The 24984-nt window shown below is 45.0% G+C and overlaps 3 protein-coding genes across 9 annotated transcripts; 1 reads left to right on the plus strand and 2 right to left on the minus strand.

The window, feature by feature from the left end:
• Positions 1-4101: 4101 nt before the first annotated feature.
• LOC115557165 (transcription initiation factor TFIID subunit 4) lies at positions 4102-14022 on the minus strand. 4 transcript variants are annotated; one of them, XM_030374772.1, is made up of 15 exons: positions 12809-14020; positions 12292-12419; positions 11642-11749; positions 10084-10173; positions 9778-9900; positions 9490-9579; positions 8832-9050; positions 8308-8443; positions 8121-8226; positions 7440-7609; positions 6530-6660; positions 6216-6341; positions 5758-5814; positions 5534-5656; positions 4104-5089 (listed from the first exon to the last, which is right to left on the minus strand). In XM_030374772.1, exons 1-15 carry the CDS (start codon positions 13455-13457, stop codon positions 4931-4933), a joined length of 2415 nt encoding a protein of 804 aa, XP_030230632.1. In that variant the 5' UTR covers positions 13458-14020; the 3' UTR covers positions 4104-4930. The 4 variants fall into 4 exon arrangements, with proteins under 4 accessions (XP_030230633.1, XP_030230632.1, XP_030230631.1 ...); XM_030374771.1 differs by having other exon boundaries at positions 8121-8443; positions 12809-14021; XM_030374773.1 differs by lacking the exon at positions 11642-11749 and having other exon boundaries at positions 4102-5089; positions 8121-8443; positions 12809-14022.
• A 370-nt stretch (positions 14023-14392) lies between these two features.
• On the plus strand, positions 14393-17395 carry LOC115557167 (protein LSM14 homolog B). Of its 2 annotated transcripts, none has more exons than XM_030374779.1 (8): positions 14393-15092; positions 15240-15403; positions 15488-15617; positions 15748-15939; positions 16218-16298; positions 16367-16510; positions 16591-16720; positions 16807-17395. In XM_030374779.1, exons 1-8 carry the CDS (start codon positions 14966-14968, stop codon positions 16961-16963), a joined length of 1125 nt encoding a protein of 374 aa, XP_030230639.1. In that variant the 5' UTR covers positions 14393-14965; the 3' UTR covers positions 16964-17395. The 2 variants fall into 2 exon arrangements, with proteins under 2 accessions (XP_030230639.1, XP_030230638.1); XM_030374778.1 differs by having other exon boundaries at positions 14798-15092; positions 16804-17395.
• cdh27 (cadherin 27) lies at positions 17390-24506 on the minus strand. Of its 3 annotated transcripts, none has more exons than XM_030374777.1 (16): positions 24239-24506; positions 23702-23827; positions 23229-23378; positions 22987-23131; positions 22728-22891; positions 22135-22266; positions 21235-21417; positions 20661-20983; positions 20388-20530; positions 19682-19906; positions 19373-19594; positions 18829-18950; positions 18650-18730; positions 18526-18563; positions 18108-18203; positions 17390-18012 (listed from the first exon to the last, which is right to left on the minus strand). In XM_030374777.1, the coding sequence occupies exons 1-16, from the start codon at positions 24257-24259 to the stop codon at positions 17895-17897; spliced, it is 2289 nt and encodes a 762-aa protein (XP_030230637.1). In that variant the 5' UTR covers positions 24260-24506; the 3' UTR covers positions 17390-17894. The 3 variants fall into 3 exon arrangements, with proteins under 3 accessions (XP_030230637.1, XP_030230635.1, XP_030230636.1); XM_030374775.1 differs by having other exon boundaries at positions 18522-18563; positions 24239-24503; XM_030374776.1 differs by having other exon boundaries at positions 18522-18563; positions 22987-23128; positions 24239-24502.
• Between the last annotated feature and the right edge of the window lie 478 nt (positions 24507-24984).

Genomic DNA, 24984 nt, shown 5'->3' on the forward strand with positions numbered 1-24984 from the left:
ATTCCATCTCGATTTCGAAAACTATGCGATTTTTTATAGCTGGGTCAGGCTGAGAACTCTTGGGAGGTGTAGTCCCTGTGGCTATGACCCGCGCCAACTTTGTGATACGTACGCTGTACCGTTGTTGTGTATGAGGATAATCATGAGCGATGTCCCGTGGCGTGACCTGGAAGCAAAAAAACTATTTTGGTCGCAAACATCCGCACCCTGTGCCCGGACGGAGCCCCACACACACCCTGCTGCCGGCGGGCCTTGGGTCGGACTTGGAAGCGTACACTTAAAGCCCTTCGACATCATTAAAGTAATGCCACCTGTGCTCGGAGTGGAACATTCACAAACATGATGGTGGAGACTGGCAAAAACATAGCACTATACTGTTTTCTGTAAACGACGGTCTTATTTCAGACATAAAATGGCAAAGATCACTATGTTGAAGATTAAGAAGGCACGTTACCAAGTTTAAAACCCCAAAAAGCTTTTGGGCTTGCTGCCCCTATAAGCTCAATTCACAGTTCTGCGTAGCTTATGTTAGGGCCTGTTTTCCTAACATCCCCTTAACGTGTACTTAATGGGGCGGTTTCCAGGGCCAAAGTACCGCCGAGAAAACCCAGAAACTGAATTGTGCGACCGAGGCACTGCAGGGGAGGCACTAGATGAATTTTATTCTCCGGTCCAGCTGTCGAAAACTGATCAAAACCTACCCCCGTCCCCCGCACGACCAATCAGCGATCACTCGAGCTCCACCTCTACAGGAAGTATATAAAGTATTGATTTGATGTTGGGAGACACCCAGGGTCAATAGTAAGAGAACCCTGTCTAACTAGGGAACCCCTAGTTAGTTTCCTATCGACCCTACCCAACTGTATTCATGTCGTACAAGCCGCTGGCTGCTGTTCAATCCATCTCTTTATCAGGGCTATTTACTTTGTGGGCTTACTGACACGTTGCCTCCTCAGTCCAGCCAGCAGGCGACGTTATAGTTCGATCATTGCTCTGATCAAGGAGCTGTAATCCCCTCCGGCAGATAGGGGAACGTGGCAGGGTGGGAAACACTCCTCACAGCCAAACCCCACTCAGGTTTCCGTTCCGATGTAACCATACACGCGCCAAATCTCAATTCGACCACTGCAGCGTCTCCTCAGGAGAGGAAATCCGGCGATCGACATGAATAATTGATCTATTGATGGAGGTGGGGGTAATTAGTATAAATAAATCATTTGCGTACAGCCCACGGTTGGGACCGGTGTTCATAGTGTTGCATGTGTAACGATGTGATTCCTTGTGATGCCGGGACGCCGGCTGTATACGAACCACCAGCATTCATTCCTTCCCGATGCCTCGATGCTTGGCATTTGAATATCATGGTATTTCATGGTGTTTGTCTATCAAAGAGAATCATAAAACTCGCCTCATGCATTATTTATTTGTTTTGTTGCTGAACCATATTCAAGATAATGGTTCTTTGAGGCGAGGAAAAGGGAATTATAGATTTAAAAGTGAGCAATAAAATAAATATGTCCCCGGTCAAGTCCAATTTTGAGTTTCTGTCAATTTTGATGTGTCTGTCTCTCACATTCACACAAAAACACTCCCATATGTATATACTGTGTATGTATAGGCCTTTGTGTGTGTGTGTGTGTGTGTGTGTGTGTGTGTGTGTGTGTGTGTGTGTGTGTGTGTGTGTGTGTGTGTGTGTGTGTGTGTGTGTGTGTGTGTGTGTGTGTGTGTGTGTGTGTGTGTGTGTAGAGGCGTTTGCACGCTCATTTCCGCCGCTGGTTTCACCTCACGTTCGGGACGTGACTTTGTAAATTGCAGTTTGTGTTTTCCTGGGGTCTGGCCGGCTTGTAACGAGCTTTCTTCCCCGTTTGGGCCGACCTGCCCCCCCTGCGGTGTCACTCTGCATCCGCTTCCCCCCTGTCCCCAGGCCTGAATCAGCTCCATTAAAAAGGCCAACAGGCTATTAACCCCGGCGTCAATACTGCTCCGGGTTCAGTCGCGCCGGTGAACTCGCGCTAGTGCCGCTTATAGCTAACCGTCTTATTATAGCACCCGCAGGTCCGACACACATTGGCCCGCCCGCCCCATGACCGAGGAGACCTCCTCCAGTCAGCATTAAGAAGGGGCCGGGCGGGAGAGCGCCAATGGAGGCGTGTTTCTCTTTAGGAGGTGCAAAACAAATGGATTGTTGCTGCTGCCTGTTCATTTCTTTTCTTTTTTTTTTTATCCTTCCTGTGCGCTGGGCGATTATCCGGGGGGGTTACTGGAAATGGATACTGTTTTATTGAGGATAAAAGCGGTCATAGGCCACTAAATTTGTGCATCCTAATGGGTGATAAAGCGCACTGAGTGAATCAAAGTGTGCTATATATCAGTTCATTCGAATTCAGCTCTTATGTTGCAGCAAGGAGAGTTTTATTCATAAGCTCGGCGCTTCATCAACAATATGCAAGGAGGCATGGCGGAAGATCAAATGAACGGACTGACTTTTAAATGTTTGTCCCCCAGCGTGATTCTGGATAGGATTAAATCCAAGTTCAACAGAATTCACTATTTTACTTATCTTGAATCGGCCTATGCCTACTGGGGAATCATTAGAGATACCCTTCTGAGAGGGCTAAATAGGGAGGAAATTACAACTTTTACATATTTATCACAAAGGTGCCATGTGGTTTTGTTAATCAAATCCCAATTTAGAAAAATCAAGCAAATGCAAACCAGTGTGTGTGTGTGTGTGTGTGTGTGTGTGTGTGTGTGTGTGTGTGTGTGTGTGTGTGTGTGTGTGTGTGTGTGTGTGTGTGTGTGTGTGTGTGTGTGTGTGTGCGCGCGTGTGTGTGTGTGTGTGTGTGTGTGTTTGCGTGTGCGGGTTGAGTGCATGCATGCATCTGTGTGCGTGGCATGTATGCATGCACGCACACGTACACTTTGGTTATCAAATAATTCCCTAGACAGGGAAACAAAAAAGCAGTAGATAAAGAAACTAGCAGTTGTCTCGGAGCGGCCTGTTGTTGTTTTTTCACTGTTTGGCAGGCCGAATGTTTACCCCCAGCCTCAGGTGCGCACGTCAAGTGTCGCTATGGCAACCGCACCATCCTCTGCTTGTCAAGTTGTGGCTTGTGTAGCCTTACCTTTAAACGACCCCCGATGTTGAGGAGCAGGATCAGGATGGATCACCAGGGGAAATATTGAACCCGACCCAAAACTGAGTCGATGGCTTCCCTCATTTACCGTAACCACCTCTATGATCCCGAGTGGTGACTACAGCGTGTATATAGTACCACCTACAGGCTGGATATGGTATGTCAAGGTACAGCTGCTGCTGACCCAAGGACGCTAATCATTTGGTTTCGTTCATGAAGCAGCAGGCAGTTTTGTGGCAGCAGTGGACACCACACGTGTGGCCCTCGTGGACTATTTGTCGACTCTTCCACTTTAATAAAAACACAGAGACGAAACATTGCGACCCAGTGGAAATCTAATTCTGCTTTGTGAGGACAACCAACAGCTGAGCCAGACCGATAAATTTACCACATATTGTTCCTTGGTCATTTACCGAAGCAGATAAAAGCTGCTTAAAACCGCTTAACATCAGGCTGCCATCCCAAAGGTGGGATGGCCTAATTAGTCCTCCCCAAAAGTAGTGTGTAGTTGTGCGGTGTCTATGTGGGACATGCCAGCTGTTGCCACCGCAGTATACGAGCTGGAATACGAGGTGGAAGGTTGGCCCACGACACGACACAGATGTACACAACATTCACAATGCACGCAGGCCATGCCGAAGATGGCAATGGTTATGGTGGCAAGTGTGTATAACGGACAGTATGCTTTTGTGTTGTTTTTTGAGTTGCGTGTGCTGCTTGTTGGGTCGCCTGTTCAGTGTGTTTAAGGACACGACGCCACCGACCGCTCGTCTTGCTGTGAACATGTGATGTATCTGATGGATGCTAGTTTAAACAGGGCTGGCCAAACTACACGAAAAGCTAGAGGGGACCTTTGGGGATTAAACTCTAAACACTGACTATCAAACGTGAGCAGACGGACATTAAAGTGAAGCAGTGCTGCACTCTAGTGGGGGGATGTGGAGAAGCATGCATACCACTAAGCTCTTTGGAAATCAACATTTATTTCAATCTATCAATACATGAGAAATTGAGTTATTTTTTTCCTAATAATGCATCAACATTTTGAAATTATAACATTTTATGTTTTCCTAAAGTCACAGATTGTAAAAAACTATTATTAATTAGTAGGCTACTCTTAGGCCTACATATTAAAAGGCTGTCTGTTAAAAGCACAACAAATATTTGCACAGAAATAAATCATGAAGTTTGTGAAATTGATTAAAGACAATAAGAACGCATATTTATGGTTTGCTAGAAAAAATATGTTCTATTTCAGGTAGATTAAGTTTTGGTAGAGCAGATTAGAAAAGAGATTTAGTAGAGATCAAAAAATACCATAATGTAGTAAAATTACAAAAACATGGCCCCCTAATACAAATATAAACATGCTACTGTGAGATATTTTTTATTTAAGGGACACAACAGACGTGTCACGAAAGAACCAAAATAATAAATAAATGAATACAAATAATTTAAGCTTGAGTTGACTACATATACCCAATACACCAACAAGGTAGTGGAGATGCAGACAAACATTGTGTCAACAACCACTGTTTCCGTTGACAAGATTAGTGATTGCTGTATGGCTTAATTATTTAGTTAAAAGGCAACTCAGTAGATTACACAGTTTGGAGTTTAGCCAATTAAAAGTTTAATAACAAAAGTAGTGGGTGTTTAATAAAAACCCTAAAATCTCTCTAGATTAATTTCTTTAAAATATTTTTTACATACAAACAATTTTGAAACGTAGTGCACTATCGGCCATTACAGTGTTTATGTGTACAGTAGGTCATTGTACCGTAGAAAAAAGCCTACTTGAGGAAGCCCTTGTAGAGGAACTGAGAGTGTGCGGTGGGCCTCTCTGTCTCCAGGCAGAACAGCAGGTCCTTGAGGTTGATGCGTGTGATGCGCTGCCGCGTGGGTCTGGACCCCGACGACCCCGCACCCAGCGAAGACCCCGATCCAGAGCCCTGGTATGGACATGAGACAGGAGGGCAGGATGATAACAGGAAACGTGTACGTGTGTGAGGGAGAGATTTAACATTTCACCTTAATGCGATGTGTTTTGCCTTTAACACTTTGAATTTGTACTGAACTTGTTTGTTGCCTGACCCATTTTGTTTACACCTTTATGTTGTGCACCAGGAAACCAATGACCAATCACCCGAAGCAGTGTGTAGAGGATATCACATCGTCAACGGCTTCAGGTAGGTTTCACAATTCCCGGCAACAATAACGTGCATGAGCTTGAGTCACGGCAGGTCAATCGCATTACTTTACATAGTGCGCTGTGCCATGCCCAGCTCAGCTTGCCGTAGGGCCATGCTGTACCATGCACTGAACGCTGTCGGGATTGTTACGCATTAACAGTCAAGGCTCATGAGCTACGTTTGGCTTCAGTTGTTCACCGTTACCTCGGCTGCCCCAGCGGAGGCCGACGCGTCCGCAGGCTTCCTGGGCTTCCTGGGGCCGATGGCCGCCAGGGCGGTGAGGTTGGCCTCTTTCTGTCGCATCATGGCCAGCTCCTGCTGCTGCATCTGGAGGACGACATCCCGGCCAAGCAGAGGAAGAGCTTTAAAAACTCGTGGGAAACACAGAGAGCCACGCGGAGCTGGAGCCGGGCTCGCTCTGGGCCTACCTCCTTGGCCTTCTGTTTGAGGCGCAGCTGCTCAGGGTCCTCCTGGCGGGCACGAGACTGCAGGCCAGAGAACACAGTCACTGTATGGTTCAGAGTTCACTGGAGGGCAGAGTACATCTTACAGGCCATTTACACCCCAATCAGGTGGATTCACATTTGAATCCTTTATACTTGAATAACGACAAGGTGTGATTACTTTAAAACGACTTACTACTTTTCCGGTACGATAATATGTGATTAATTCATAACACAGTCAATGCAAACACAGTCAATGCAATATGTAAAGCATGCAACATTTTTTTTAATAATTTTCCCGTCTGACGTTTGCACGTGTGTGTTGAGTTTCCCCAGAAATATAGACAATTCTTTTAGATAACTCCCCTGATTTTATAGAAAGCCCACAGTGGATAAGTGGTTGTGTTGCCTGCTTGCGAAGGACGGGTTGGAGGTGAGGTTACCTTAGCTGCCTTGAGAAGGATCTGTCTCTCCTGCCCCTCCTTTCTCTGTTTCTCCAGCTGGTCAAGCTGCTCAAAGAAGCGTAACTGGGCACGCACGTCACTGCTGCCCTCATAGCTGCTCTCCTCCTGAACCACAGAGGACCAATCACACGCCGAACGGGGGGGGTAGTATAGTGAACCATCAAGGGGATGAATGGAGAAAAATCGGATGTATATTTATGACCACATCTTAAATCAATCCAGCCAGCTGAGGTCCTTTTATTGACTGGTCGTTTGACATAATTTTCCATCGGTTTTTTAAATTAGGAACCAACCTTGAAGCTGAAGTTCTTGTGTTGTGCCACCTGAGTCACCTTTTCCAGAAGGTTCTGGAGACGCTGCTGAGTGGCGTGAGATACAAACGTCCCCACGTCAACGCCCAGCTCGCTCACACCAAACTTCTTCCCTGAAACAAAGACAACATGAGTCAAAAATAGAGCAGTTGAAGGTGTACTTTATGATGATCTGGAACGTGCCAAATAAAAACTTAGTTGAATTCAGCGTGGAGTTGTGCCTCAGCTTTATAAGGATTTGTAAACTGTTCTGCTATAGTAGTTTTTTAATGAAAATAAGGTTCAAAATTAAGACTATAATCTAGGGCAGACAATTTAATTTTAGAATTTTTTGTAATATTTATTGAGATTCTCTCAAACCAATACCGACAGCAATCAATAAATCAAATGCTCTGACAAAACAATAAATAAACCTGGTAAATGTGGCTGTTGCAGGCCTGTAATAAGCCTGTCCAATCGTTTCATTCTGTCCCGACGAAATGATCGGATGGCTCCAAACTCTGTCCTCCTACCTACCCAGCTACCTGCGTTATCCTTGCCCGTTCCCTCGTTGTGCATGGCCTCATTGAGTCTCCCATAAGGCTGGGCAGACCTATTGCTCGAGCTAGCGAGCAAGTCACGTGTTTATTTGGGGAGCGGCTTTGGAGGGAGGCCAAAAGTCAGAGGTGGGATTTTATTGGGTTGGATACTTTAAAAATCTAGCTTACTCTGGCTGGTTTCTGCAAAGTTAAGTATAGGATCGTAAAAGTGTGAAGAATGAAATGAGAAGTGATAAAACAAGAAATATGACTTTACCTGTGTGTGTGTGTGTGTGTGTGTGTGTGTGTGTGTGTGTGTGTGTGTGTGTGTGTGTGTGTGTGTGTGTGTGTGTGTGTGTGTGTGTGTGTCTGACCTATCTCCAGCATCCTCCGCTGCAGCACGGCTGTAGAGAGGAAGGCCTCGTCCTTACAGGAGCGTGTCACTGCCCCCACCAGCTCAGAGTTGGTTGCTAGGATACGTGCACTCTCCTCCGTCAGGTTGACTCCTGCCATGGAGGCCACGTCGTTGATGTCATCTTCGTCCCTGGACACAAACACATGGTCCCTAGGTATAGTATTTACTACAACTACCTCCGGACACAATTGCTTGATCATGGATCTGTAAGCGCTTTACTAATCCACACCGTGTAGACTGACCACTGTATAAATTAAATCCTCTTCTGAATGCTTGGTCTGCCATTCAGTATCTCTTGGGTAGAATATCTCTTTAACGAACAAGAAACCAGGGGGAACTCCGCCCCTTCGGTTTTGGCTTTCCAGCCCACTCTCTGAACTGTCTCCCCCAAGAAGTTCGTCTATAACATAGAATGATTGCTGGATCCGAGATCACCCTTCCCCTTACCCTATCTAGCCTTTAGTCCAGCTAGCCGATCGCACTGCCAGCAATGATCACAACGATGCTCACAGGAGGTTAAGACTTTATAAACAGTTATCGTCTTTGGAAGAGTGCTTACCAAATGATTTACATTTACATTTTTCATTTTTTCTTCTGATCAAACTTCAAAAAAGTAAGGACAAAGTACTTTTGTCCTTACTTGAAAGTCCCCCCAGCCTCTTTCAGCTGATTCTTCTGTGCAAGAGATGCAGCGGCAGGTGGAACAGGTTTAAACACAGGCAGGAGGCCTGTCCTTCCGGGAGGACCTACAGGGAAAACAGAGGTATCTGCATCACACCGACACACGGACCAGACACATCTCTGGCAGAGGAGGCAGGTGGACCGACCTGAGGTCAGCTGCCTGAGCTGCTGGGGTCCCACAAGGATCTTTCCAGGGCTCTGGGTCCTGGGCGTCACCATAGGGGCTGTTGCCATGTTAACCGGCGGTCGCATCCCTACCGCCAGCGGCTGAGGTTGGAGAAGCTTTAACAGGTTGAAGAGTAAATATAAGATTATATGACAGCTTCTATCAACCAACATCACCACAGTGTTAAAGAACCAACGTTTAAGATTTGGCTGTCGATTCAGTTCGGTCCAAAACAAAATAGGGGGTAGTGTATTACCAGAAAGTTGTGGTGTCCAACGCTGGACATGGCATGAGGCTAACAGTTTACAGTGACAAGTAAAGCTACCTATTTTTCTCAGAGTGAACCATTATGTTAGAGCCAGCCTTACATTCCTCAGTGTACCTTTGACGTGATTGACAACAGGTGAGAATACGCCCTCTAGGCAGTGCTACTTCTTCAGATTTGACAGAATTCAGAATGCTAATGATGGAGTTTGGGTCGGGGCCCTCCAGAACTACAGATACCATTTGGTTTACGGGTCCAGGTCTGCTGATGTCCGGCTGGACCTGGGGCCTGGTTACCGCCGTGGTGAGATGAGGGGCGGGGCTCCTCAGGACCACCGTGGCCGGGGAGGAAGGCTGTTTGGCAGGGGGTGGGGTGGAGGCGGTGGGCTGGGGGACGTGGCTCTGCTGGGCGAACAGCGCTGCATTGGGGGTGAGCTGCCTTAGAGCTGGGAGGCTTCTCTGGAAGAAAACCGAGGTGGATGAGTGGATGGTACATCCCAGTCCAGGTGTTTTATTTTACTTTTTGTGCAGAAAAGTCGCACTGGGTCAGTCTGTAATAATGTAATAATAGATTATAAAGATCTGGCAAGAAGTGCAACAATTAAATATACATAATAAATAGTAGCATATTATAATAGCATATATTATATAAAAAATAAATAATAATAAAACACTATTGACAGTTCAAAACTAATATAAACATGGTATAAACTGTCCAAAGCAGTTATCTAATACAATGAGGAACATAAATATTGAATATCATCAGTGTTTGTGTGCGGACACTTCTGTGGACGGCTCTATAGACCCTTTCCTCATCACCTCATAGGCCCTAGTAGACACATCTTCAGTCTATTCTAAAAGGGGTACAGCCCACCATTGACTACGGAGCGATGCGTACCTTGAGGAAAGGCACTAGGTAAGGCTGTGGTGAGGAGTTGAGTTCGCTGTACAGTTTGCTGGTGAAGTCCTCGGCCTCCAGCTTGCCCTCCTAGGTTCATCAGAGGCCAAGCAGCGTGGTGGCGTTAGAGGAACACACATGACTAGCAGCCCTCTAGGCAGACGTTCTGAGTGTGTTGAGGCTATAGATCATGTACGTGTTGAACATCGTCTGGTGGAGTTGTCAGTGCGTGAAAGGGTCCTGGGACAAATTCAAATGTGCCGGCTGTAGACTAGAGAGCTCCCTCACCAGAAGCTCCTTGACCAGTTCTTTGACGTTTTCCGCTGTCTGTGCCGACTGCTTGCCCGTCGACGCCAGCTTGATCAGCGTGGACAGGAAGTTCCTGCATTTTTTCACGTTTTCCATTGTTTCCTTGACGAAGTACAGAATAAGTTAAGAAGAGAGAAAAAAATAAAATGTAACGTAATAGGCTGCTGAGGGCTGCCCGGTGTGGGGCATTGGGTGAAGTTGTACAGTGTTAGCAGAACAACAGTTTGGGTTTCTGTAGCGGGCCAGCTCCTACCTGATGTGAGGCCCTGGCTCTGCTCTACTCACATTGCTGATGGGTCCTGAGGTAGGCGGGGCCACGGTGGTCTCAGGGCTCGTGCTGGTTGCTGAGCCAGGTGGCACAGGTCCACCGGAGCTCTAGGTTGAGGGGACACACGGTGAGGAGAGTGTGTTATCTTAGATGTTGGTGTCCCAGTGTTCCTGAGGACAGATAGCTTATTGTGGCAGGGGGAGAACGTACATTGTGGATATGTCGTCAGTAAAATCAGTTAAAACTATTTTGGTTGCAAAGATGTAAATGTGGACTACAGGATACACTGACATGTCTTTATTTATGTTATTTCAACATGAATGCTTATATTGGTGTTTATATACTTGATCACATCACATGGACAAAAATCAGATTGAACATTACCATAATATATTCTACATTGTAATCACTTACCCAGCTGCCATTATTGATCACTGGTGTTCCTTTACTGATATCCACATACACATACTGCATCGTGCTGTCCATCTGTAGATCTTGTGATACACGCAATATACAGAGCTAATGCCCTTACACTAACGTACAGATGGCACTATACAGGGTCCCAAAGCCACTTCCCAGAAGGTGACCTTCATTCCATGCTCAGTCCTTGGTTACAAGTCCGATCCCATAACAATGTTCTTGTTTTGACTGTAACGCCCACTGTGTGTATAGCTGTGCAGAACTATTCCTTTCTGGGATCCTACAGGATGACCCGTGCTGAACCAGGTTTAGTGGTCTTTAATCACATATTTGGTCATCTTTAAATCCTTCACAGTTATCCAAGTGTGTGTGTGCGTGCGTGCGTGCGTGCGTGCGTGCGTGCGTGCGTGCGTGCGTGCGTGCGTGCGTGCGTGCGTGCGTGCGTGCGTGCGTATGTGCGTGCGTGCGTGCGTGCGAGTGTTTTCTTATAAAACAGAAATGCAAGTTTGGCTTCATGAGCTATGGATTTGAACACAGTATTAATTGACAAACATCTCAACAGCAATCAATGAATCAAATGCTCTGAAAAATATTTATGCATCTGGTTTCTCTGGCTGTCGCAGGCCTGTAAAAGCCTGTCCGATTATTTACTCTAGCATATATTAAATTATAATTGAATATGATGGCCTACCTGTCTGAGTGCCTACCCATTGGCCCAGTGCCCGTGCTTGAAAGCTAAAGCTAGCGAGCTTGTGGGTTTGCAATACGGTTTGCAATGATAACGATGCCCTGCGCTCTCGCGTGGACTAGTCCTTTAGCAGTAGTCTGACAGGGCGTTCTGGGAGAGCTGCCTGAAGGGAAGCGCAGGATTTAATTGGTTGGATACTATCAAAATCGACCTCACTCTGGCTGTTTTTTCTCCAAAGTTGCCAACCCCAGCTTTAAATGTAACACATTTCTACCCAGAAAAATCATAGCCGGTTTCTGATTAACAGATTTAGCCGAAGGATGCGTTAGAGATGGTAAACTAGATATGACTAGCCAGAGATTGCGCAAGAGCGAAGGAACCTGTCGGCACGGAACGGTTATTGCAGAATAGGAGTTCTAAAAACAAGGACAATCATAAAGGATATGAAAGACCTGGAGCAGAAGTACCTGGAGAACAGGGGGTCTGTGGAGAGTAGTGGTTGGGGCCACAGGGGATGCCTGTCGAACCATGCTACCGGGGCCCATAGGCCTGCTGCTCATGGGGATCCCAGGGGCCTGAGGGGTACAGAGCATGTGAGTGTGTGACTCAGTGGGAGGGGACCATAGAGCAGAGCCCTCGAACAATTCACCTCAAATCAGATTCAAATTTTTCTTTTCTATTCCTTACATTTTATTTAATTGAATAAGCATGCATTGTGTCCATTTTAATGTTTTTTTCAGGGAAGCTGATTGAAAACCATTACAAAGTTGGATGACAAGCAAGCTCAAGTGAGCTCAATTCTAATTTGATTGGCCCGGGGGCATGTTGTGTTCTGATTGGTCAGCTGGGAGCCGACTTGCTGCTCCTCGCTATCAGAGACCGAAACAGGTCGACAAGGGCCAAGAAAGCAGGAGCGGGTGTGCGTGATGTGAATACGAACGCGAATTTCTGACGTGCCCCCGCGATTAAAGTCCCAGAATGCTCTCATTAAAAAGGACTAAAGTAGAGAGGGAATCTGTTTGATTTTATTTTATCCACTGCCTATGAAGCCCGCCAAGGTAACACTATCATAAGGGAAAGAGGCCCCACCAGGCCACTGGGCCATGGGGCTTCATACCTGAGCAAGGGGCATGGCTGTGGGGGTGGCGGGACGAGGGGCTGCGGCGGCCTGGGCTTGCATCTGAGCCAGGGCCTGTTGATGGATCATCAGCAGCTGCCCACTCTCACTGCGCACCAGCACCATGCCTATAGGAACCCCCAGAGACACCTGACTTTAGAGTTCAGGGCCACGAGAGGGAACAGCTGATGGCATGCGTTATGTCGGTCTGGAATATTACAACTTCGAACTGTAGTTTATTGTTTTGAATATAATTAAGTTTAAGTCAACATTGAAGAGTTGTAGGAGCACAATGTAGAGGTTACCGGTAATAATTACTGATGTTGCCTAGAATTTTGCATTATTGTATTGCTTTGTTATAACGCATTAGAGCGATTTTTAACCGATTAGCATTTCGGGTCCAATTAGGGGACATTCCATCAAATAAATGGCAAGGCACTAAATAAATAAAAAAACGTCAAAGTGACTTCCCAAACCAAGAGAGACAAAGTGAAGGTGCTGTTTTCCATTCACATACCAGGGGGCAGTTGGAAGTTCTGTAGGTTTGGCTGTCCCGCAGGGGTCTGCGGGAGCCTTGGAGCCAACAGCTGTTGCGTCGGCGCTCGCATCCCTCCTGGACTCGGAGCTAAAGCCACCGGACTCACGTGCCTGGGACCAATGACGCTGCCGAGCGGCAGCCCCTGTTGCGGTAACGTCTGAATTATTTGTTTGGGCGGCTCAGCCCTGATGATGTGGGAGCCCACTCCGAGCGACACCGCCGCAGCAGGTAGCTGACCATTGTTCACGAGCGGAGTCTGTGCGCGCACACTTGTATGCGCGCTCGGAGCGATCTGACCCGCCGCGTTGGCTACCAAAGTGGGTCCTGCGGTATTGTTTGGTCCGTTCAAAGTTACATCCATGTTTGTGTCCGACGGTCCCGTGCCTTGCATAGGCGTCCTCATCGCTGTCATCATAGGTCCCCTCTCCTGGCTCGCAGGCTGAGTTGAGGCAGCAACATTCTGTGAGTTGGTGAAATGGGTCTGGATGACACTGTTTGACGAAGTGGCTGTTCTGATCGCGTTCCCCTTTGACAAAACGGATCCACTGGTGATCGCTGTCATCGTGCTAGTATTGCTGGTGCTGTCACTTGTGACGGGGGCAGCGCGTCCTGAAGTATGAGCGTTCATGGTTTGTCTTTCATTAAAAGTGTGAATTGTGAATGGGCTTTGGGGTGGGAATTTTAAGTCACATGGGGGCTTGAGTTGGTCATGCTCCGTGATTGAAGATTTGCGAATGATTCATCCATAACTGACCCATAGCACCCCAGTAAACAAGAGACCACAAGCACTTCAACTTGTTTAGGAATAGATCGGCTACACGCATGAAGGTGATGGGTGGGGGGGACTTTAATACACATTCAACGTCTCTCGGTGCGTTCTGGTGCTTGCTTTCGTGTAGCCTACACTTTGCAAGACAAAAGCAAAACAACAGCGTACCTGCTTTAGCAACGTCTTGACCAAGTGCCAGCTGGACATTAGCTCCTGCTTACCCTTAGTCCCGGTCGGACCTCAACTTTATGCTTAACGGGAGACTTTTATCTAAGCCAGGAATTCCTGTTAGATGACCACGAAAACTTTAACTCTAACGATCTCAGAAAATGACAATCGACTACTGTTACACTTTCCTCTGTATTCAAGAAAATCGTATCCAGTGGAGCGGAGCGTACCGCCATCTTCACACTCGTACGAGCTTGTGGAAAAGTGGGGTAGTTACTGTGGATTTGCGCCTGCGCACTGGGAATAAAACGTCACCTCACAGAAGCCGGGAAGAGCGGTGATTGGTTCCCGTCGTGTCTTAAAGGGCGGTACAAATGGCTTCAGCTGTCATTCTAATACATGAAACATACGGATCAACATCGAGCTGGATGTATCGGAAGAGAACAGTTAACACGAAATTATACCTTGCTGATGGTCTTTTTTTGACGCGCATGAAGGCGTTTCCATTGCGCCATTGTGTTGGGAAATGTTTGGCTTGAAAAAACATGTATTTGCACTTGACATATCCAGATAATTGTGACGTTTATCAACCGAGATGCCCTGGGCAAGATGGCTGCATCGTTTGCTCGGAATGACTAGCTGCTAACGTTACGGTATAAATGCTTGTGAGGGCGCTGTAGGGTCAATTATTTCTGTAGAATATTAGGCAGTGTTTCAGTTTATACAATAATACAATAGTTACGCAACTTTGGTTCCAAGTGTCTCAATAAAAACAATGACTTGAAATGTGCATTTCCATATGAGGCTAATAGATATGTGGTCTATGGCTACGCAATATGGGTGCATTTATCGCATTCTAACAATCACATGCGGCAACATAACTCTTGATTGACACTTGACTCATGCTATGGTAAACGGCGACTTCAGTCGCCAATAAACCCATCCAATCATATTTTCCCTTTGGTCCAAATGAACGTGTCAGCTCCTGTCCACACATGATTAGGCAAAAAGGAGGACAGACAGACTCATCCTTGTAGGAAGGGGGCGGGTCAAATCGATCTTATTTAAACCACAGGTGATTGAGATTGTATAATTGCGCACCTGGATTAGAAACCTTAAAGTGAGGTGTTTAGGGGACCGTTTGTTGCATGTTGAAAATTGCTCAGAACAACTAATAATATTTTGACCTAGGAGAAAATATGAGCGGCGGAGGAGGTACGCCTTACATTGGCAGTAAAATCAGTTTAATATCCAAAGCCCAGATTCGTTATGAGGGCATTTTGTCCTCCGTCGACACGGACAAGTCAACAGTGGCTTTAGCGAAAGGTAAGCAGCTTCTGTGCGTCCACGTGGGCCTTGGGCAGATCTCTATATTTATTTCCATTCACCATAGTCATGTTTATTTAGTTTGTTATGGACATGCAAGTTTCGCGTTATGCATGCACTTAGGCCTACTTACTGTATTTCCAACAGTCAAATCATATGGGACTGAAGGGCGTCACACGGACAGACCAATTCCCCCCAAAGATGACGTTTATGAATACATAATCTTCCGGGGCAGTGACATCAAAGATATAACCGTGTCTGAACCGCCGAAGCAACACCATGGCTTGCCTCCTGACCCTGCTATTGTTCAAGTATGTGTTTATAGCGCCAGATAGCCAATTAAACTAATGTCTAGTCAAAAATTATTTGTATAAATGTGCGTCTGTATTTTATAGTCATCTGTCGGCGGATCATCTGGTGCGTACAATCCACGCTGGAGTCAATACAGGGACATGATGCCCTCCTACAACCAGCTGGCTGCTAGCTCTCTACTCAACCAGCAGTATGCAGCTGCCCTGGGACTAGGTATCGTCTTATAGCATCAACTCTCTAACATGGCTTTTTCAAAAGCCCTCCTTTGTGGTTGTGTCTGAGGTTTTGAACACTTGTACAGTAGATGGTGTACTAGGCTTTATATTTATTCACCGTCTTCCAGCACCAGGATTTCAGGGCCTCCCATCCAGAAGAGGCCCAATGGTAGAACAGGCTGTTCAGACTCTTCCGATGGCCAGCGCAGCCCAGAAAAGGGCTCAGCCGGCCAACCAGCCGCAGGCCAGACAGCCAGTTCGTCCCTCGCCGCGGCCCGGCCGAGATGGACCCCAGCCACTGAGGAGGAATGCTCCCAGCAGTAAGCTGACATCATTTCTGTCTTCGCTTTATCCTGCCTATGAACAGAAATCGAAACTTGCTTATTGGGTTAAAGGCCTCTATTCTGCCACCTGGTTGGTGTTAAGTCATTTCAGAATCTTGCCTATAGTGATGTCACACTCCAGATGGTTTATTGGTACCTCCGCCACTCAGGTGGAACATCTAAACATATGATTACAGATTTTTTTTATTTTGGAATGGCTTGTACCTGGTAAAATGCAGTTCCTTAGTTGCATTTCCCCTGGACTTATTTCCCAGGTCAAGTAGCGCCACCGACCGATGCAAACAGGGTTAAAGAACAAACCAATGATGAAAATCAAAGGCCAAGAAGAAAACAAGGTATGGAATCTAATGAGTGCTTTCCCTTCCCTCAAAAAGAGTGTCTGAGTCTGGTTCTCCTGCTTTAGGAAGCCGCAGGTCCAGGAACAGGGGCCGAGGCCAGCTGCTTGTGAAGAACTCAAAGCCTTCCACCTTGCAGTTTGAGTCGGATTTTGACTTTGAAACTGCCAATGCTGAGTTCAACAAAAATGAGATCGTAAAGGAGGCTTCAGGTGAGCGTACGATGTATACCTGATCCAAACCACAGCATCTTCCATGAAGCTCAAACCAGATCAAGTGCTTGTCCCTCCAGATTGGGAGGAGAAGGTGGAACCTGGTGTGGAGGTCCAGGAGAACCAGAGCCCCGAGAGTTCCCCTGTGGAGAAGTGCTACGACAAGGCAAAGTGCTTCTTTGACAACATCTCCTCAGACCTCAAACCCCGGTAACCATTCAACAAGTCTTTGAATGTGTCAAATTGCTAAAATCGAAAAGGGAACCATGGTGACCTTGCGTCCTGTGTTTCAGAAGGACCACCTGGGCGGAGGAGAAGAAGCTGAACATTGAGACCTTTGGCGTTCCTGGGCGCTTCCTGAGGGGCCGGGGGTTCAGAGGGTACCGCGCCCGCAGAGGCCAGTCTGGCACGGAGCAGCCTGCCCCGCCTAAAGTGGGCAGTGGAAGAGTGTGAATAATTTTATTTATTTAATGATCTTTTTTGTAAATGGGCCACGAGTAGTTCAATAGTCTAACATTATTGAGGAGAAGAATCCAGTTTTCATTTGAGTATCTTTTTGTCTTGGTTTTTCTGTTGAACCCAATGTGGTTTTTGGGACTAATTTGTATTAATGGAGAATAATTTGACTCCAGATCAATGTAATTAAGTTTCTGACACTGGAACAGAAAAATAAATCAGGCCTGAAGGCATGCCGTTTATTTATGCCAATTATTTATATAGCATGTCTGTCTTAATGTGAACTCTTCAAAACTGTTTTAGAAGGGATTTCCCACTAGTTGAACACGATTTGTACTTTAATTTTTTTTTTTTGTTTTCATCTTGGAGAATTGAGATGGTGGAAATGTGTTCTGAAACAGTTCATTATTAAATGACCGTATATGACAACATGTTCTTTATTTAAGAAGTGCCAGATGCATGTAATTGGTTGCAAGAAAACGTTAGGATAGAATTGATTGTCCAAAGGTAAATGTCCTTCATCAGGAAGGGAATCGAATAGTTTACGGGGCTCGTTTGAAATGACTTGATGAGATGGTCTAAACTCATGAATATTTGTTGGATGCACTTCAGTTGTGGAGTCTAAATTAAACCATTTTTTATATTTATTTACATTGTCATACATGCGTGAATAGCTGTACATCATTCTGGTTTAACGTCAAAATCTATACACAACTTGGATGAAAAGCGTAACCGAGTCTAGAATGTAGTGTTTGTATATACACAGATGCAGCTTGCATTATTACATAAAATGTTACCAGGTAACTGAGAAAATGTGATTGTAGAGGTCGACTCAAACATATTCCCTATTGTGCTGGTGTACAAACTGATGCTAGTCCCTTAAAACGTGGGCCAAGGTCATCAAGCTGTCGATGATCGAAGACTGCTTCTAAAATGTCGATCTTTTCTTGGTCATTGTGTGGGTCTGCATCATCCCCCTCATCAGCATACAGGTGTGGGTAATAGTCATGCAAATCATCCTCCGTGGCCTGGACACGTTGCATTCTCTATGGGGAGTCAAGGTCAAACCTTTCATTAATGAGTTCAGGTTAGCGTTGCTGTAAGATGCTTCTGATTGGTTAGGACATTAGACGGAACAAACCTGTTGAAGCAGTTCCAGGAGGCCTCCATCTGACAGGAAGCCTGACTTGGCTGAGCCTTCTTGGTATTGGTACATGTGTGTGCTCCGTCTTTGATTCTGTGGTGACAAGTGGTTGCTTTACGGAATTCAGAGGATTTTGGAAATTCCATATAATTGGTTGGCTGAATGATGTAATGGACGTTGGTCATGATATTCAAATACTTTACTTTTTAATAATTGGTCAGAAAAAAGATATCGCTATCTCTTTTGTTCCAGCTATAAATGGGGCTTCAATCAGTAAAACAAGTTCTAAATTTTTTATGCATCCTAAAAAAGAACACACCCAAGGCTATAACAATGGCGATCAGTTATAATTGGTCATATTAATAGTGGGGTCTTAATATTTCTTCTGCCATTGTGAATGTTAAAACTTACATACTCCCAGTAATCTTGCTGATGGAAGCTTTCTTGCACGGCCTTTCAAGAAACAAGACAAGCAATAAATTAGAAACTATGTGATTTTGACTTTCCCATTATCACAACTCACACTTGTTGATACCCACCTTGAATGAGGATGTGCGCTGCATTATTTCAACAAAATCATGTACCGGTAGATAGAATTTTGTAGGTGGTTTGGTAGGTATCTTGGCAAAGGAAACACAAATGTTAGGATGTGAGGATTTCTTTGGCATATAGGCCTCTTGATATAACACTGCATCATTGATTGGTTTTGTTGTATAACCTTGCAATCTGTTCCTGGTATCTCAACGTTGGATGAGAGTAGTGACTCTCCATTTGGCAGATCAGTCTTCAAAAAGGTGAAATCCTTCTTGCATGTCATCAAGAATGATAACATCAGTGTAACTGTTTGAGGGACACGTTATACATATTGAATATTTTGGATGTTTTGTTAAGTTAGGTAGTCTCACAAATGCAAATGCAGCTCAAGTCTGGGTCAACAGGGCATTTCACCGCCTTTCACCTCATACTGTATTTGTTTAGATCAATCATGTTGTTGGAGGCTGGGTTCTGTCAGCCTTCAAAGACAAATAACAACAGCACTTACGTTCTTCGGAAAATTGTCTGTAAAGAATTCAAATCAACACCGTGCATACTGGCCCCTCAAGCAATACTAGCAAATGAGTTGCTCTTAGATCAGAGATAAATGATCAGTAATGATTTTCTAATTAGTTAAATAAACTCCCAAAATGTATCCAATCTGCAAGAAAATAATGATACGCTTTACACATACAACTTAAAGCAAAAGAAGGGAATCAGTAACTTACTCATGAGTACAAGCAGGGCAAAGAACAAGATGCCAGTTGCTCCAAAGCCAACGGTGGAGGAAGAGGCCCTGCGCTCCCTGCAGGAGGGTGTGGCCGTGCAGTCGCACACAGTCACAGACAGGTTGTTTACGGCAAAGGCGCCTTGTAGGTCAGATATCTTGAGCTCCACCATATGTATGCCAGAATGAACAATAGTTTCTTTCACCAGGTTCACTTTGTAGCCTGCGGAAATGGAGAAAGACAGTTATTGTGCCTTTGGCATATATTTCCTCCTGTTTCTTTGACCCTCTTGTTTTCACTAGATCTGACCATGTAAGGGATCCACGCTCCATTTCCCCTCGACCTCTCCCAGGAGTTCAAATGTAAAAGGTCCTCCAAAGGGCACATCGTCCGGGTCCAGGGCCGTGAGGTTGGTGCTGGTGGGGACGTCGCCGATACACACCACCACGTTGTTTACTGAGAGCGTCGGAGCATTATCGTTCTGGTCGAACACATGGAGAAGCAATGTAGCCGTGCCTGTCATAGGGGGCTCGCCTGCCACAGGAAAAAGAGCAAACGTTAGAACAGTATTTACCTGTGGGGAAGATATTGCGGTTATAGAAAAACATTTTTAAAATCTGACTTTTCAATAGTGAAAAGTTGGCTTTCACCTACAGTCAAAAGACTACACCGTAGGACAGGTATGCAACCTACATGTACTGTCTAGCCTCGCCGAACTACATCCTACCTGCACTGTCTGGCCCCACCCACGTAAAAGGGATTTTGAATCCTAGTAAAACTCCTGTGTTTTTACTATGTGTGACTGTTGCTGTAATGTACGATTTACTTATTTACTGCTCATATACTGCTAGTATTCTGTTAGATTGTATTATGTTGCACAGTACACTTGCGAATCAACTTACATTTGTTATTGTAGAAGTTCCCCACATCTTTGTTGTTATGAAAACCCATTTGAAAGACGCTTTACAAGAAAGGCTAAAGTGCAGGTCCATGCGTGACGGGATGTGTTGCTTACCGCTGTCCACTGCATGGAGGATTGCAGTGTAAATGTTGTCAACCACATGGGGGGATTCTCTGTCCGGGCGTTTGGCTGTTGTAATGACGCCTGTATGTGGGTCCACATTCAGCCAGTCACCTGGATCTTTACCTATCTTATACCTATCAGTTTAAACAATGTATCTTAGATGTCAACCTCTCTAAGAAGCTACAACTGAAGCATCAGAATAAATCGAAACAATGATTTAAAGTCAGATAGATGAAGTCATCACAAGAATGTTATTTCACTCACACAAAGTCTCTGGCGTGACTGGAGTCAGGGTCCACAGCAGTGACCGTCTGCACGTAGGTACCGATGGCCACGTTCTCCACCAGCCCGGCCTCGTGGACCAGCACTGTGAACATCGGGGGGTCGTTGATGTCCTCCACCTGAATGGTGACCCTCAGGGAGTCCGGCTTTGGCCCCGCCCCCACTGGGCCGGCTGGACCGCCACTGGTGTCAACCTCCCACAGGCCGGACGTGGGCCTTGCTTTAACCTTACACGAGTAATACGGCATCTCATTTTCTACTGAGAAGAGCAGCTCCCTCTCTGTGACCTCTTCAAAGTCCAAGGGCTAGAGAGGAGTAGATGTCGGTTATGGATAATAGGCCTTTTAATATAAACTTTGTTTTACTTACATTAAACTATTTTATGAGGAGTCTGTTTCTTATCTATGATAAAAATACATTTCACCCGCGCATAGATTAAAGTTATTTATAACTTTCCAAGATGGCACACTTTACTTTGGTATGTTTGTATTTGCATTTTTTGACGTCCTAGGTGCGGTTATGTAAAAATGATAGGCATGCCGCCCATCTGCCTCACTTTTAAGACTGTGAGGATTCCATCGTTGGTGATTGGGTCCGTTTCCACCTTGAAGTTCCCTCCCGTGTCGCCTTCAATGGTGTACTTGGCATTCCATGCAGGCGTGTGCTCCAGGTCTCTGTCTGCGACGTGCAGACGAAGGGGAACCACGCCAGTCTCCCCCTCTTTCACAGTCATAGTGCCCTGTTGTGTGTATAGGGTGAGGAAAACACATCATGTCCTTTGGTCCTTTTCTTTAACTGATAAAATGTTGGTGTCTCTGTTCACACTTGGCATTAATTATGCTCCTTTGGTGATCCGATCACAAGTGGACAGCTCTAAATACAGGTGTAAATGCACCCAAAACGTGGAAGTACGCCAGCAGATGTATTCCTCTGTCAATATAAATCTTAATCCACGATGTCTGAACATTCCGAAATGCTGAGTGCGTTGAACATATTGAGCAATTTGGTAATTGGTAAAAAGTAATTGGTTTTGATTTCTGCTTCTCCTTTTAATTGACTGCAGATGATGCATGTTGAGGTACATAGCTTCCTCCCCGCCACTTAAAACAACCATGATTTGGTTTTTGCAAATGGAAATGATGTACATGTTGCTTGCATGTTAAGCAGGTAAGTGACGTCTGATCGAAAGTGACTTGAGTCACTTGAGACTAATGTGGACTGATGCCATTCTAACGCCAGGTACAACTGGGTGTACACAGAGCTGCAGACTTCTGATTGGATCACCAGAAGCGTGCTTTAGCCAGGTTTGGACAGGACCAGAGCCACTTTGGGTCCGTATTGGGTTTCAAACATGGCCAAACATTTACTTAAGTGTTTGAATGATTGGCTGCAGAAAATTGTCATTAGAATCAACATCTCAACTTTCAACATTAAGTGGTCAGTGGCGACTACCTACTGTCTTTCCGGTGATGACTGGAAGGTGATTATTACCGTCCTGGATGTGGATCAGGGCTGTTGTGGTACTCGACAAACTCACCACTTCACCATGGTCCTTAGCCACCAGCAACACTTTGTACACATCCCCCACCTGAATACATTTGGTGAATCAAATAGCAGGAAACACAAGACATTAATACATTTTGTATGCCTCTTTTGCTCAGCAGAATAAACCATGAGGGGTTGGTGGTAAGCAAACTCTGCTCCTGCACAGAATCGCTCACGATGGACCAATTTATACTCAGCCGCTCTATGTCAACATTCCATCTCTCTTCTGTGGTTACTCGTCATTTGAAGCGTAAATAGACACTCTGGTTTAACCTGTCTCCACCCACTACGCAATGAAAATAATCTGTGAGTCAATTGCATGTTGACCCCACACACACTCCCACACACACACACACTCCCACACACACACACACACACACACACACACACACACACACACACACACACACACACACACACACACACACACACACACACACACACACACACACACACACACACACACACACGCACACACACACACACACACACACACACACATACCTCATAATCCAAACAACCCCTGAATGACAGTTGACCAGACAGCCCCATAACAAACTCGGCATTGGGTGGTTTCGGGGAAACAGTCCCGATCTCATAGTGGAAGGTGGAATTAGGTGTTTCGGGTCGGTCTCTGTCATATGCCAACACACTCAGGAGATTTGTTCCTGTAGCACCAAGAAATATAAACGAGACATTTAGATTTTTTTGGTAGCAAATAAACCAACAATTTGTACCGATTGCTTTTTTGGCTAGGATGTACCTTGAGCTACAGCTTCCTCAACGGTGACTTCATACAGGTCGTTTGGAAAGCGCGGTGGGTTGTCGTTGATGTCCAATATCGATATCTCAATTCCTAACTTTGTGTCCAGGGTTTTATCGTCCTTTGAGGCCAATAATTTCAACTGCAAAAATAGACATCCAAGGTAAGGTTATCTTTTCGACACATCAATTCATCAATTTAAATCAATCACAGGTCAGATTGAATATATAATGATCCCTCACCTTGAGTGTCTTCAATTCCTCATAGTCCACAGACTTGTGGGCACTGAGGATGCCAGTCGTACTGTCTATGGTGAGGACCCCTTCTGGATGCTCATCCACTCCCATGCCAAAGATTTCAAAAGTGATTTGGTAAGACCTCTCCACTTTAATCTACAACATCCAACAATCATTTATAGTCAGAAAAACAATATTTTTAAGTGCTCAACATTTAGAGGAGACATATTCTAAATGATAATAAATAATCGTGTGGTGGTGTGTTTCACTTTAAAGTAGCCAGGTTAACACCAGATACACCTGAATAAATTAGTAGTTGATCAATAAAGAGGGGCTTTACTTGCATAAAAAAAAAGAATAATAATAATAACGATAATAACGACATGAGGAATATAACAGAAACAAATTTATAATTGTGTGTTAAGAATAGGTTAACATTTATTGAGTGATCCTGAAGGGACACCTGTGTTGCCCATTACCTTGCCAAGTTCATAGGGGAAGGGGCCTGGGTGCCCCTCTTCCAAAGTAAAGCTGTCAATGATCCATGACCTTCTCCGTCGAATCATGAGCTCGGAGCTGCTGGTCACGCCAAGCAGAGCACAACACTGAAAGGGACAATGAAGTATCTAAATACAAGACGGACCTGCAGCCAAACCGGTTCTAGCGTTTCTTTGGAAGCAATTTGTTTTTCCATGGAATCCCTTGGCCTATTACACACAAAAAGTGTGTTTCAGAGGTGCCACCACGAAAGCCTTTAATTTTAGTGTTACTTCTCACTAAGGATCTAGACATTTTTTTGAAAAATTAAGTTACCAGGTCCCACAGTCTTACAATGTTTTTGTTATACGTATTATTAACCCTATCAAAATGATTTAAGTAAATTAGCCATGCTCTACAATTCTAATAAAAAAAAAAGTCAATTTCTTGAAATGTTTAATTGTATCTAAGTCATTAGTCAGTGATTTCCTAAATAGACTTATTCTTAGCATACTAGGTCTATATTTCGTTGAACTTACCAGTAGAGCAAGCCAGACCATGATGCCTTTCAAGAAGTCCCAGGTGACTGTAACTCGCTTCCGACACTCCTGACTTATGATCCAATCTCGACAACCCCTCCCCTTTACACTCTACATGTTCATAATAACAGGTGTCACAGATAATATCTACCACTGCGTTGTAGGCCAAGTTCTAAGTCGCAGAATTTTTTTATCAGATTGATTTTGTTCAGTTGATCTTCATTATTTTTCAAATTTTAACAACTTTCTTAATGTATGTTGTTTTTCCTTAATTTGACTTTGCACCAGGTTGACCGCGTAGTGGGGTAGGAGGATATATATATGAACTAGAAGTACTTAACGTTCCCTCATTGGTTCCAGCCTATCCTCGTTGCTCGAAGCCACTTGTTATAATATGTGCCTCGTCATCCCATACACCACGTAGAGCTGAACTTGTGTTTCCAGTGATGGGTTCGTAACTCATGAGTAGTATCAATCATACATTGTCCCGAACAATCTTATAAATGCTATATCTATATCTATATCTATATATTTATTTTATAAGCTACTAGGGCTATTTAAGGTCTATGCAAATACTGGGGATGTTGTTTTTTAAGATTGTAAGAATTTTGTTTTTTTATCTGAAATACTTTTCTCGTACAGGCCAAATGCACAATTAGGCAAACTTTATAGCGCACTTTAGACCTGTCCTGCAGGCCAACAGTACACTAAGGTATAATGTGTTGCACATCAGTATATAGTATGGT

The sequence above is a fragment of the Gadus morhua genome, chromosome 13 (assembly GCF_902167405.1).
Source record: "Gadus morhua chromosome 13, gadMor3.0, whole genome shotgun sequence".
NCBI lineage: Eukaryota > Metazoa > Chordata > Actinopteri > Gadiformes > Gadidae > Gadus > Gadus morhua.